The 13,265-nt window shown below is 41.4% G+C and overlaps 1 protein-coding gene across 3 annotated transcripts in view; it reads left to right on the forward strand.

The window, feature by feature from the left end:
* LOC134540552 (uncharacterized) overlaps positions 1–13,265 on the forward strand; it is a 65,322-nt gene that overhangs the window by 31,944 nt on the left and 20,113 nt on the right. For 2 of the 3 annotated variants that reach the window (XM_063383366.1, XM_063383367.1), the window contains 5 exons: positions 2,998–3,135; positions 3,836–3,900; positions 4,173–4,757; positions 8,934–9,066; positions 12,857–12,987. In XM_063383366.1, the coding sequence (XP_063239436.1) occupies positions 2,998–3,135; positions 3,836–3,900; positions 4,173–4,757; positions 8,934–9,066; positions 12,857–12,987 (1,052 nt within the window). The remainder of the gene's footprint in view (positions 1–2,997; positions 3,136–3,835; positions 3,901–4,172; positions 4,758–8,933; positions 9,067–12,856; positions 12,988–13,265) is intronic. The other variant, XM_063383368.1, reaches the window with a different exon arrangement.

Genomic DNA, 13,265 nt, shown 5'->3' on the forward strand with positions numbered 1-13,265 from the left:
CATACCTTATGCATATTGGAAGTTAGGAAGCTATCGTACAACTTAACTCGTAAAGTTGTTGTGGAAAAAATGTTTCTTTGAAAATAAGGATTTAAAGTAAATAATTTAAGGTTTATTGTAAATGGGTTAAAATGAAAAAGCCTATCTATGAAACTGTTAGAAATGTGTACTATATTAAGAGAAAACAGAGGTAAATTTTTTACTACTGTAAAAAATTTGTAGTCTAAAGGTTATTTTTATCTGGAAGTCCTTGAGTTGACAGATGATTTTCATTTTGTCTGTCTTGGCTACTGAGGAACGCGGGACGTACAGGTTTTTATAAGTACTTACACCACAAGTGTCATGAACTCAACGAGATCACTTGGGTACTGCCTTACTGACACATACTGTACACGTAGGGTGCAACTGCGTGCTGTACTGTCTCGACATTATTCAAACAACTTGCACAAAAAAAACTCTCTCTCACACTCACTCTCACACACTTTCACCCTCTCTCTCTCACTCTCACCCTCTCTCTCTCACTCTTACCCTCTCACTCACTGTCTCTCTCATTCTTTCTCTTTCTCACACACACTTTCTTTCTTGCTCTCTCACTCTCACTCACTCTCTTTCTTGCTTTCTTACTCTCTCTCACTCTCACACACAGTTTTGTGCTTGAATCAGCTCGGTGCGTGGTGGTAGAACTGTCTGGCGATGGTTGGCTGGTAACTCCCAGTTGTGCAGGACAGCTCGTGCTAGCTGAGGGGACCCAGGGTAAGGTGTGGGGGGGAGGAAGAGGGAACTGCTGGCTTGCATGTGTACCTATGTACGTCTCAGCACTGCTTGCTGTACTTTTCCCACTGTGAGGTCCATTAGACTAGTTCTACTCAATAACGTATCGTGTGAATTAACAAGAAAGGTTTAGTGAATGTAACATTATCCGAGCTGAACTTCTCTGGAGGAAAACTTGCAGCCTGCATTTTTTTTTCGGCCAGTGGTGCAATTTTTGCAGTGTGCTATTTACATTAACAGACAGTGGTGACCAATTTCCACCTACAAACTTTTCCGTAATTCATATTCAGTTGTTAAACGTGGCATGCCACAATTTCATATTGCATGTTTTCTTAAAATTTTTAATTTGTAGATATCATTACAACAAAATTTCAAGTGATGGAATTGAAAAAAAAATTAAATATTCAATGCATCAATTTTCAAGTGTACATACCTTTGGTAATAATAATTAAGCTGTAAGCCAAATTATATATTTAATTTCTTTTCCATTAAGCATATCTTCACATTTTTATTGCCTGATTTTCTGAATAAGGCTATGTATCAAAACATGCTGCTGAGAGAATGTTTAGTTATTTATTCGGTAGGACAATGATTTCCCTTATGCGGGGAGGGCTGGTGGATGACACATTTATTTGCCACATATTTTATTGGCTTATTTCCAGCCCCTATTATTTCAAATTAATAATTTTTCTACAGCCACAAAGTTTGGAGTGGTTATTGAACTGTAATGACAACGTCATGTACTTTGAATTCGGCGCGGCGTGGACGTCACCCCTCCTACCCATTCCCCCTCTTTTCCCCTTTAGATACGTCACGGTTCCTTCTCCTTCCAACTGGTAATTGATCCCCCACCCTTCAGGTTTACGGTGCTTGCGCTGTTCCCCTTCTGGGGCTCGGAATTCGAGGATTTTCGGCGCTGGGTCTCGAGGCCTTTTGAGCTGTAGCCACCGACAGTGTCGGGTCACTTTGCATTTTAGCAGCACGTAGTTCCTTTTGTAACTCTTTAAGTCAGTCAGGGGTACGGTGCTGGCGAGCTCTCGACATGGTAAGCTTCTTCGCGGAACTTGGGTTTGTGTGCTTGGGTACCAACAGGTTGTGGCCCTGTTCTTAACGTCAGGTGATCGTTATGTAGCGTTTTGAAATTTGTTCTAAATTATTTGTTTCGGCTTGCCACTTGGAAATATACGTTTGGAATTTTGCAATAGGGTAACCATGTCAAGTTGTCTCGTGGTACGTACAGTTTCGTGGCTCAATAATTTTTCAATTCCTTTTGTCATTCACAGCTGGCTAGCATTTCTTTGCGAGAGTCCGATTATGGGACCTGATAATGTAAAATATAATGGTTTCATGTTATGCTTATAATTTTGTACAAGTATTGAATGATACAGTTGCAGGGATCAGTATTATACATGTTTGAGCGAATTATTCCACTATGTAAAACTGTTTTGTGTAAGAAACTATTTGTATCTATTTATAATGTACCTATTTACAGTTGAAAGGATAATAATTAAAGGAAACGTAAAGATAAAATTTAACTTTGCTTGTACCTACAATAACACACCTCTAGTAGCCATTCCTAATCCAGCTTAGGACTTTTGTCATTTGTTTTAAGGTACATATTTTGTGAGGGTACTTTTTATGTTTATCCATGAGTGGGTTGGAGGTTATTTGCTGATCTGCAACAAGTACCCTTCAAAGCATAATCAAGATGCCCATTGTTCTATCTGAAGTATTGTGTATATTATTTACAATATGAATGTCGTCCAGCTCCAACTTCCAAGACACGTACCATCCTCGGGAAACAGTTCAGACCACAAGTCGTCAAATATGATGAACCTGCAGCTAAAGTTTTCAGGTTGAATTCAGACTCGTCCTGTATGGACGTTTAGTAATCCTTATGATGGCCTTCCGCTGTAAATTTGTGTATCTCCATCTCTGTATCTCTATCTATATCTTCCCATCTGTACCTTTACATTTGCAAACATTCATCTATCTTTTTACCTGTCACAGGTGTGACAGAGGTATATATAAACACGCGTGTATTCAAATTCATCGTTGTTTCAAAATTTCAAAACAATCTGTGAAGAACTTTGGATTTTAAGATTTTGGATGAACAACATTTACATTGTTATCTGTGTAGATGGATGGATGGATAGGCATGGGCGTGTAGTTACCTGACTCTGGTGCTCGTGTGAAGTGAACGTGTGCGGTGGTCTCTGCTCGCAGGCCCGGCCGTGTGCGACGAGAGTGTTCTGGAGAATAGCACCGGCCGCTGTTCCCCCGTGTTGTGGGGCGAGGGAGGTAAGACGGTGTCCCCTTCTCGTCTCTGCTACAAGCTGGTGTGGCCAGCTCATGAGTTACGAGGTAGTCACTGTGTGTTGTAGCATCTTAGGTTTATAAATGGGTAAAAGCATATCTTTCTAATATTTTCACATATATAGATGTATAGAAATAGGCATTTAGAGGTAATATATATTTAGAGAGAGATAAAAGATATATACATATATTTATCTCCTTAATTCTCTCTCTCTCTCTCTCTCTCTCTCTCTCTTATATATATATAGAGAGAGAAAAGGGGGGGGGGCAATGTGTGTGTGTGTATAAATAAATGAAAATAAGTACGAAAATTAGAGAGAGAGAGAGAGAGAGAGCGAGAGAGATATGCTTTGTATATGTGTACCTACTTCAAAAAAATTACAAAAAAAAAAAATCTGTTGAGGCATTGAAACACATGCCGGCCATTAGCTAGTATTTAAACTAATCAGTTTCTGTAAAATAAATCTTTCATCTCATACTTATGCTCTTTTATAGTAATTTATTTTTGAATTATGATTCTTCAAAATAGTTATTTATGTGTTAAAAAATATTATTTACCTGTGCTAAGCTGGGGTGTGTTGCTAATTATATATGTGTGTGTATGATTCTCTGACAACAAAAATGAGTAAGAAAATGTTATTTAAAGCCTCGAAAAAGTCCTGGAGTGATTGTCTAGGTATTTTGTAGATGTTTGTTTTTCCCCATTCATGTTTCCTGGTTGATATGTTATGGTTCCTTTGTTTTATAGGTGGAGAAGCAAGTAATTCTTTCCCCTCGATAAGAATAGTGAGTGTTGTTAGTCTCAACCCTGAGGTGAGTAAGGTTGCGTTGTGTTTTGTTTTGGTAGTTTTTTTAGTAACGTGACCAGTGCGCCGAGTATGAACACTCGTGTTGCTGTTTAAATACGTAGGTCTTGGACGTTAATGCTATATGTAAATTGGGTGATTTAAGCAAGTCTCGAAATTTAAGCTTTTTTGATGACATTTCATGAGATTTTAACCTTGCAATTTTTTTCCTGTATTTTTGGATACAAGTTTTACTGCGGCTCTTGTGTGGACTTGGACGGGTGTTGTTTTCCTGCGCAGGCGAACAAACAAGACGACAGCGCCGCGGGGTCTCGCAGCCCCTCTGGGGGTGGCGTCACCAAGAAGCCGTGCTCGCGGCTGGTGGCGCTCGGCAGCACGCCGCAGAGTGCCGTGCGCCCCAAGGTCAAGGCGCCGGCCAGGCAGCCGCAGCCGAGCGTCAGCCCGAGCCGCGTGGCCGTGATCAAGCCGCTGGGCAGCGAGGCGCGGCGCAAGGACGCGGCCCCCGCGCAGAAGACCACGACCGCCCAGCGCTCGGTGAAGAGCTCCAAGAGCCCGGACGCGTACCGCGCCATGCTGGAGCCGGCGAGGCTGCAGCGGCTGTTCAAGTGCATGCACCCGACGTGCGAGTTCGCGACGGGCGCGGAGGCGCGGTTCGTGGCGCACGCCCGCGTGCACGAGCGCGCGCTGGGCCCCGCGGCCAGGGCGCGGCTGCAGGACTGGAACCGCTGCGCCTACTGCTGCGAGGCGTGTGCGACGGCCGGCGAGCTGGTGGCCCACGTGGTGCGCGAGCACGGCTACTGCCTGTACCAGTGCGCGTACTGCTTCTTCCGCGCCATGTCGCCCACCTACGTGCTGCTGCACCAGGTCAGTCCCTGCTCCACTTCACATTCTTCTCCGTGCAGTGCGCTTTGAAACCCTGTCATGGCTCCATTCCCGGGTAGGCAGGCCACTAAGAAGCATACATCCCTGATACGCAAAATTATCGTTTACATCTGCCTGCTGTCAATTTACAAAAATAGCTTGGAAACATAAATTATAAATTTTGCTTATAATTTATGTAAATAATTCAGGAAAGAAAGTGGCAGGAATATATGAATCAGATATGACTGGAATCATTCCCTTGATGGGAGAAGCAGCTATGTCACCACAGAACCATGGACGGGCTGGTGCAGTTGTTCCACACCCGCCTCGTCTCGCCGGAGACGAGAGGTCTGTCCCAGACTCCAGCAGCAGGGATCGCTAACACTCCACACTCCACACTCCACGCTCCCGTTGCATAGCTGCCAACTTATACGATTTTTCCGTACAATGTACGAATTTGCGCCCTAATGTACGATTGTACTATTGGTGTAAATTATTGTACGATTTCCAAGCTTTTTCCAATTTTTGTCTCATTTGGGTGATTCGTAACAGTAAATCTATACTGATGTCATACAATTACGGTATCGAACATGCGACATGCGGTATCAAGATCGTACACAACAGAAGACGTTTAGTAGATAATAAAGAAAGCTCGTAATACTGTATTTTCGGAACTAGCATACTCCATTTGTAGTAGTTATGCCATATTTTCACTACAGCGTACCGTAATATTCACTCATTGTACGAACGTAACCTTGAACGCCATTGGCAGTGGAAAATTACCGTGTTTGCTACAGGGAGAAGCTACACATACGCGTACGGGAATTGTTTGTTTTCAAGCATGCACGGAAATTCGCAGTAAAAATGGCGAGTAAACAGAAAAAGAAATCTTATAACCAAGTATTTTTAGATTGTCATAGTAAAGAAATTCCGTGGGTTAGGCGTTCAAAAACTGGCGTCAATTATGCTTTCTGTGCTTATTGCTCGTGTGAAATAAATATTTCGCACGGGGGTAGAAATGACTTGAAAGTTCACGAAGAAACAGTGAAACACACAAGGAATGCTTCACTTGGAAGTTCAACTAACATTAGTAATTTTTTTAGTGTTCAAAGTGACGATTTTAGTGTTATTCGAGCAGAATGTTATTTCACATCATTTATTCTGGAACATAACCTGCCGGTGTCAGTAGCAGATCATGCTGGACCTTTGTTGAGAAAAATGTTTCCCAGGAGCGAAGAATCTAAGAAATACAGTTGTGGACGCACCAAAACCACTGCAATAATTGCAGAAATGGCAAGTGAGCGTCAAAATGTTACAGCAGGTATGTTGAAAAAAGTTCCATTTTCAATTGCTACAGATGGGAGCAACGATGATTCTAAGCTTTACCCAGTTGTAGTGACCTATTTTAGTGAGAAAGATTCTCAAATCAAAATGGATTTGCTTGAAATTGTACCGTTAGAGGGTGCTGCAACTGGGAAAAACATCGGGAAAATTATACTCAACAGTTTAGAAAAGCATTCCATTCCTGTTAGAAATTGCATTGCCCTAGGTTCCGATAATGCATCGGTCATGATTGGCCACAAAAATGGTGTAGCCGCAGAACTTCAGCAACACCATGAAAATATTATTGTTTTGGGATGTGCATGCCATTTACTGCACTTAGCAGCAGAAAGGGGGTTCCACAGGGCTTCATGTTCGTGTAGATGAAATCCTTGTTGATATTTACTACTATTTGCATAAAAGTGCTAAACGTAAAGAGCAGCTCAAGAATTTGCAAATCCTCTGTGACAAAAAATCAAAGAAATTCTTGAAACATGTCTCCACTAGGTGGCTATCCCTGGGAGAGTGTATCAGTAGGTTAATAGATTTGTGGCAACCCTTAATGTGGTTTTATAAAGAAGAAGTAGATAGTAAGCTTGAATGTTCAAAAGGTTTTTTTACATTTGTACAAAATCCCTAAGAAGTTGCCAGGTAAAGTCGAAGAAAGTTCTTGCAGAGCTTCAGATGAAAACAGAAATGCAGGCTTGCGTTCAGGTGAAAGTTCCTTAAAAAGAACTTCAACTTCAGATAACTTTTGTTATGGCAAGAAGATCAAGCAGTCATGTGAACCAGAAGAGCAAAAAACCATTTCAATTTTGTCACGTCAAGAGAGAGTTTTCATGTTTCTCACTGATGACCTAAATAAAGCAGTTTGTTATTTTTTGTGGCATGTAATTCCTGTTTTTGATAAGACAAATGTTATCCTGCAATCTCAAACACCTCACATACATCTTCTTAGGGGATTGTTGACAGACGTGTTAAAAGAATTGCTTGTGAAATTTGTAAAACCTCATGTCATCAAGACAACACCAGTACTTGATGTTCTGTACAATAGTGCTACAAACCAGAAGTCCGATGAAGACCTAGTTGTGGGTTGCAATGCATCAAAAGTAGTGGCTACATTGACACAGTCTGACAAATCTAAGTTTTATGCATCAGTTAGGAATTTCTTTAAACTCTCATGTGATTACATTATTTTGAAATTTCCCTTGAAAAATGAAATTTTAAAGCATGCTGAAGTGGTTAATGTGAAAAATATTGAGAGCTCATCATTTTCTTCAGTGAAGTATTTTGTGGACATGTTTCCTGCTGTTCTACTTGTCAAGGATGGGGAGACACGTGAAGAGGCACTAGACATTCTTCAACAACAGTTTTGTTCTTTGCAGGTGGACAATGACATCCCACTGGATTCAGTGGAGAGAATAGACAAGTTGTGGTCTTACATAGGGAAAATAGGTAGTGGTGTTGGTGGTCTTAGGTATGACAGAGTTGCTCATGCAATGCTATCAGTGTTGGTTATTCCACATAGCAATGCTGAGTGTGAGAGGGTTTTTAGCAGCATTAAAAAAAATAGGACCACTTTCAGAGCTTCCATGTCAGACAAAGTTTTAAACAATATATTGTTGGCAAAACGTACTAACAGCATTTGTTATGAACAAGACTTCGATGAAACTTTTCTCAAGAAAGCTAAATCTGCCACACATGTATCCCTGCTGCAGAAAAAATAAATAACGTATTCAAGCACCATGATATGTATCCAGTGACATGCACTTAGAATCATTAAAAAAAAGGTATGTTTCCAAAACCAAATTATTACCATATTGTTTTTTACAGTTTTTTTCGTGAACATTATATGTGCAAAACAAAATAATTTTTGCCGCGCCTGTATTACGTATAAAAATTGCCTTTCAATGATTGTACTATAATTGTACTATTTTCTTTTGTAAATTGTACTAATTGCTTTTCTGTAAGGTTGGCAGGTATGCCGTTGTGAGGACAACGTCTCTAGACGAAGACTGGCCCTTTTGGGCCGTACCACCAGGGCTCGGCAGTCAAATCGCCCAGAAAGGTTTCAACCGCATCTCCTGTTGCCCGCAGATACTACCCATTCACCATCTCTGGTAGTTGAGGATACCTGAGGCGGAGCTGCACCCGGCAGAGTCCTCGATGCTGGTCTTGCGACCACCCACCGGTGCCACGAGCAGGCAGAGCGGAGAGGCTATATATTCGCATCCAAGCACCCATTCTGTGTCCCTGTTGGGTCATGTCTCGGATACTAGAACTGGCAACATGGAGGCCATTCCTGTTACCCCTGATGGAGTCAGACCCACTCCCATGCTGCTCCTTTCTAAAAGTTATTCTGAAGTATATAAATGAAAATGAAATTATTTGGACAGCCTTTGTTTTCAAACGCAGATCATTTAATAAATGGTTGACATGCTGCTATTCTAGTATGTTGTAACAGCAGGTTATCCACATACTGGAGAGTTGGAGGAAATAAGGGCAAAGTTAGGTGAATTTTGAAAATTTGTTGGAGGAATTTTTGCACGAATTTTCATGCTCCAGACTATATTCACTCGGACTGAAAGAATTTTATTTCCACGGGAGTGTTTTATGTTTTAGTGCAGTGTCATAAACACTATAAAAATTTTGTATGTAAGGTTCTGTTGAAATAGATCTCCATTGGGTATGGTGGAGGCTGGTTTTTTTGTTATTTATTTCAGAATATTGTAAGAAATAGGGAAATTGGTAATTTTTAATGGAGAGTCTGAAAAAAGTGAGAAAATTTTAAATTACAGATTAGTTAGTTTGCCCTGCGGACAGCGCGGTAAGAGTGTCGTTCGTGCTCTGCCCCTCCAGAAGTCGAGCCACGTCCGGGAGGCGGTCGCCATCATCATCGACCAGAGGCGGCGGAAGATGCCCGAGCTCAAAGACTTCCCCGACAAGAGAGAGAACAGGAAGAGCGTGGTGCTGCCTTACGTCTGCGCACAAGGTACCTCGCCGTTACTCTTCCTGCTCCTTGAAGCTGTGTGCCACCTAGAGACTCGGGTGATATCTTCCTGTGGTGTGCGGCTGCCGTGCAGGTTAGGAGTGAAACTTCGCACTTGGTAATCCACTCGAGCAATCGAACAAAATATTCAGAAGTTAACTTGCAATAACATGTTAAGGAACACTCAAACACTAAATTTTCTGAATTCTAAATGAATATTTAAAGAAAAAATTACTTTTCTTTTCCAGCACAATGAAAAATGCAGCATTGCATTGATGCCTGAGCGCAAGGAGTTGGGTTACTCAATACTCCCCCTCCCCTCCCCTCCCCTCCCTTCTCCACCATGGAGGGCCCCAATTCCTGAACGTTGCACTTTTCGTTATGCTCTCAATCACACAAAATACATCCGGCAGATAATTTTTTAATTTCATGAAATCATCATTTTGTGTATACATTTTACACGTGACTTATTTCTAATTTTACTGACATGAAAATCTCTTGGTTAATGGTCATGGCATGATTATGAATGAACCAACTGGGTGCGTGAGACACAGAGCCTTCAACTTTTTTACAGGATGTCTGCAGATCACGAATGTTACTGAGAAGTAAAGATATTGAAGGACCTTTAACGAAAGTCTCGAAAAAGTCCCAAAATAAACAGTAACCATGCTGGAAGTAAAAAAAAATTTAATTTCAGGCCGCCTTTTGCTGAATTGCGTTGGGATTTTTTTAACGTTCATTTCATTTTATAGTTGTACTTTGAGCATAAGTAGATCGAGTCTGTCCGCTGAAATCGTTTGGAATTGTTTCTGAAAGGATTTTACCTTTCTAGCATAAAAATCGGCATATTCCTGCGATTAGTAGATCTATTTTGTATTAAGTTTAATTTTGCTTGTTATATTTAAAAATGACCCTGTCACATAAAAAATATGTGTGCGTGGAGTCCACAATGGCAGAAGTGACACTTCTTGCTTATTGTATCGTTAGGAATAGGAAACATAATTTCTCTTTGACTGAGGTCGTAGAACAAAAAAAAAATTATAAATGCAAGTATGCAAGCACTAAATTATTTCACAAGTATACGAGTGTGAGAGTGTGCAAGTATGCAGTGTGCAAGTATTCTACCTCTCCCCTGGCAACTCCTCACCCGGTTCCCCCCACCACGTACCAACTATTCCCCTCATGTGATTAAAATTTCCGTAAGTAATTTAATTTAAAGGTTCTGAAAGTCGTGAAACTGGTTACCAGGTATTTGTAGACATCCTGTTTGAAACAGTTGTACTTCAACGTAGTATTCCCCTTCCCCCTCTGTATTACTTTTATGTAGTTTGCATCATTAAATTTTTATATGAGGTACCTCTGTATGTCAGGAAACAGTGGGAACAATTGGCATGTATATAAAGCTATTGCTGATGAGTAGGGGCAAGTATACACGGTGAATTGCAGTAACACCGAAATGCAAGTTAATACACAATATAGCACCGAAATACAATGTTTATCATGGAATTAAGTAGCGTTTAACATAAATTAATTTCAAATCACAAAAAAAAAAAAGTAATCTTTTAATGTTGTTATTTCCAGACAAAAAATTCTACCAAAGCGCATGGATAAAAAAAAATTATTAAATTTGTTTTATTATGTATCTCTTACTGAATAATTTTCTCGCTACTCTATTTTATTGTTCCGATTGTGTGGGTTTTAAACCAATATATTGCAAATTATTTTATCGTAAAAATGCAGCATATAAATTTTACTATTATTTTGGTGGAGTAAGGATTACAAAACTGCTTTTATAAAAATGCAAACAATGTTCTGGGGATCTTTAAGGTTTCACAAGGATATGAGAAATGAACTGAAACAAGGTGTGATTCCGTTTGAATATAATTACTCCATACTTAGGAAACTTATGACAAATATTAAAAAATATTAAAATACAATATCAATTACGTACTTAGAGAGCTCTCAGGTATATTCAGAAAAAAAATATATGGGCCAGCCCTAAATTAGATTATAAAAAGGTTTCATTAAAAAAAAATACTTAAACCAATAAAAAAAAATACATAAACCAATAAAAAAGATACAAATATGTTTAAACCATCCCAGTATATATTCTTAAAGTCCAGAAATGATGTTTATCTGAGGAACTTAGTCTGACGGCGTAATTTAAGAAAGTTCAAAAAAGGTTAATAGATACAGTAGCACCGGATGTCGGTGCTTCGCTTCCCGGAGATCAGTAGTCAACATGATGCCAGGGTGCCTGTGTGTTGTTGGGGAAGGGTGGTGAAAATGCCAATTCGGCATCTGGCTCTTGGACCCTGTCTGCGAACAGTCCGAATCAAAACTGATCAGAACTAGTACACAGACAGTTATCAAACTGGGCAGAAAATGCCCGCAAAAAGTTAAGGGTGGGTTGGAGAATGTCACGGATCGTAACTCACCAGACAGGGAAGTTGGCTTCTATTTTCTGAACTGTAGCAAGACCGGATCTGCAGCTTGAGGATACGCGGCAGGCACGGACGTTTCCATTGTTTCAAAAAAAAAATTATTTAAAAGAAAAAACTATTATTCATTGTACTATACAGACGGACTAAACTACTTAAAGAAAATTTACAGGGATAGCATCCCTTGTCTAATTGACTACATCGTAGGTTGCGGCCGGATGGAAGTCTTGTAGTGCGTCTCGTCGATCCGCTGGTAATCACAAACAGTCCGTCTGCAATCGCGACGCGAAGTGTCTGGCGAAGAGCCGCGTCTCGTAATTAAAAGTAAATGTTCAATCAAAAGTGGAGGGGGAGACTGGGGGGTCCAGACCAAAAGGTTCCGAAGTTCCCCGAGTGGGAATCACAAAAAAAAACTCTGACTTTGAAATCTCGAAGTTGGTAGAACTGGCCGATTTTAGCGCTACCTATTGAGGGGTGTCTGAAATAAAAAAGAATCGACTCGCCCAAGATGTCTGCTATAACCTGGGGCTAAAGCCGCAGTCTGGTGCTGCACTCTGGCGGCCTACAGGGGAAGGTAGCTGTGAGGTTAGTAAAGTTGCCGCCAGATGTCGCGGGGGTCAGCTTCACGAGCTGGCGGCAAGAGAAGAAGTTACTATGTCCGCCGCTAGATGTCGTGTGTGGTCCATACTTGCACATATTTTTTCTATGGCAAATTGACCTTGGAGTCGGTCACTGCCTGGCGGGGATCACGTTAGGTCAATGGTCCTGGGCTAAATTCTTAGAACCGAGAGGGGAGCTGGGACAGGGTGGGGGGGGGACAAAAACGCAACGACGCTGGGAACGAGCGTCCTAGCCGTGACTTTCTAGGAGAGAACCTAAGACGTATGCGTGACAGGAAAAGCTATGGTAAGCTCGTCTCTAAGAAATGGTAACAACTCGTCCAGAGCTGCTGTATGCAGTTTTAGTCATGCAGGGTAGTGATGTTACAGGCCGGGGACGTGACTCCAAGCGGGAGAAATGTCAAACGGGCTGCCAACGATTTCTTAGATTTGCAAAAGATCAGATAGGTCCCTGAGAAAAGGTGCCTCAGTCTACTGGCACAAAGTTTATGTACGTAGAGTACACCGGCCTAACAAAGTGTAAATCACCCAATTGTAACCAAATTATAAAGAAAAAGAAAATTTCCAAAAATAATTTAAAATTATAATAACAATTTAAAAAAAACTGTCGAAATACCTCATTTCCGGCACAACAATGGCACCCGAATCCTCTGTTTTAAAAATGAATCTGCACTAGAAATAAAGCCATGAAATGATGTGTGTGATGAGTGAACGTGGAGCGTATTTGCGCAGGGACGTGCGGGGCCAGGTTCTACCCGTGCGAGGACTACCTCACGCACTTGAAGACGGTGCACACTCAGGTCACCATCTACTCCTGCCACCTGTGCGAGTGCAAGAGCATGAAGCCCGACGCGCTCCTCTCGGTGAGTGCCCGCTCCCACTCCGACACTTGCCACGCTCCTCTCGGTGAGTACCCGCTCCCGCTCCGACACTTTCCGCGCTCCTCTCGGTGAGTACCCGCTCCCGCTCCGACACTTGCCGCGCTCCTCTCGGTGAGTACCTGAGTGCCCGCTCCCTCTCCGACACTTGCCACCGGCAACTAAACACGACGGAAACATTCAATAAGTGTGTATGAAACATGATCGGATGTCAGTTGTCATTATCATGGTCTCATTCACTAGTACAGTAGTGAATTGTTTGT

Source organism: Bacillus rossius, chromosome 17, assembly GCF_032445375.1.
Source record: "Bacillus rossius redtenbacheri isolate Brsri chromosome 17, Brsri_v3, whole genome shotgun sequence".
In the NCBI taxonomy this organism is placed as follows: domain Eukaryota; kingdom Metazoa; phylum Arthropoda; class Insecta; order Phasmatodea; family Bacillidae; genus Bacillus; species Bacillus rossius.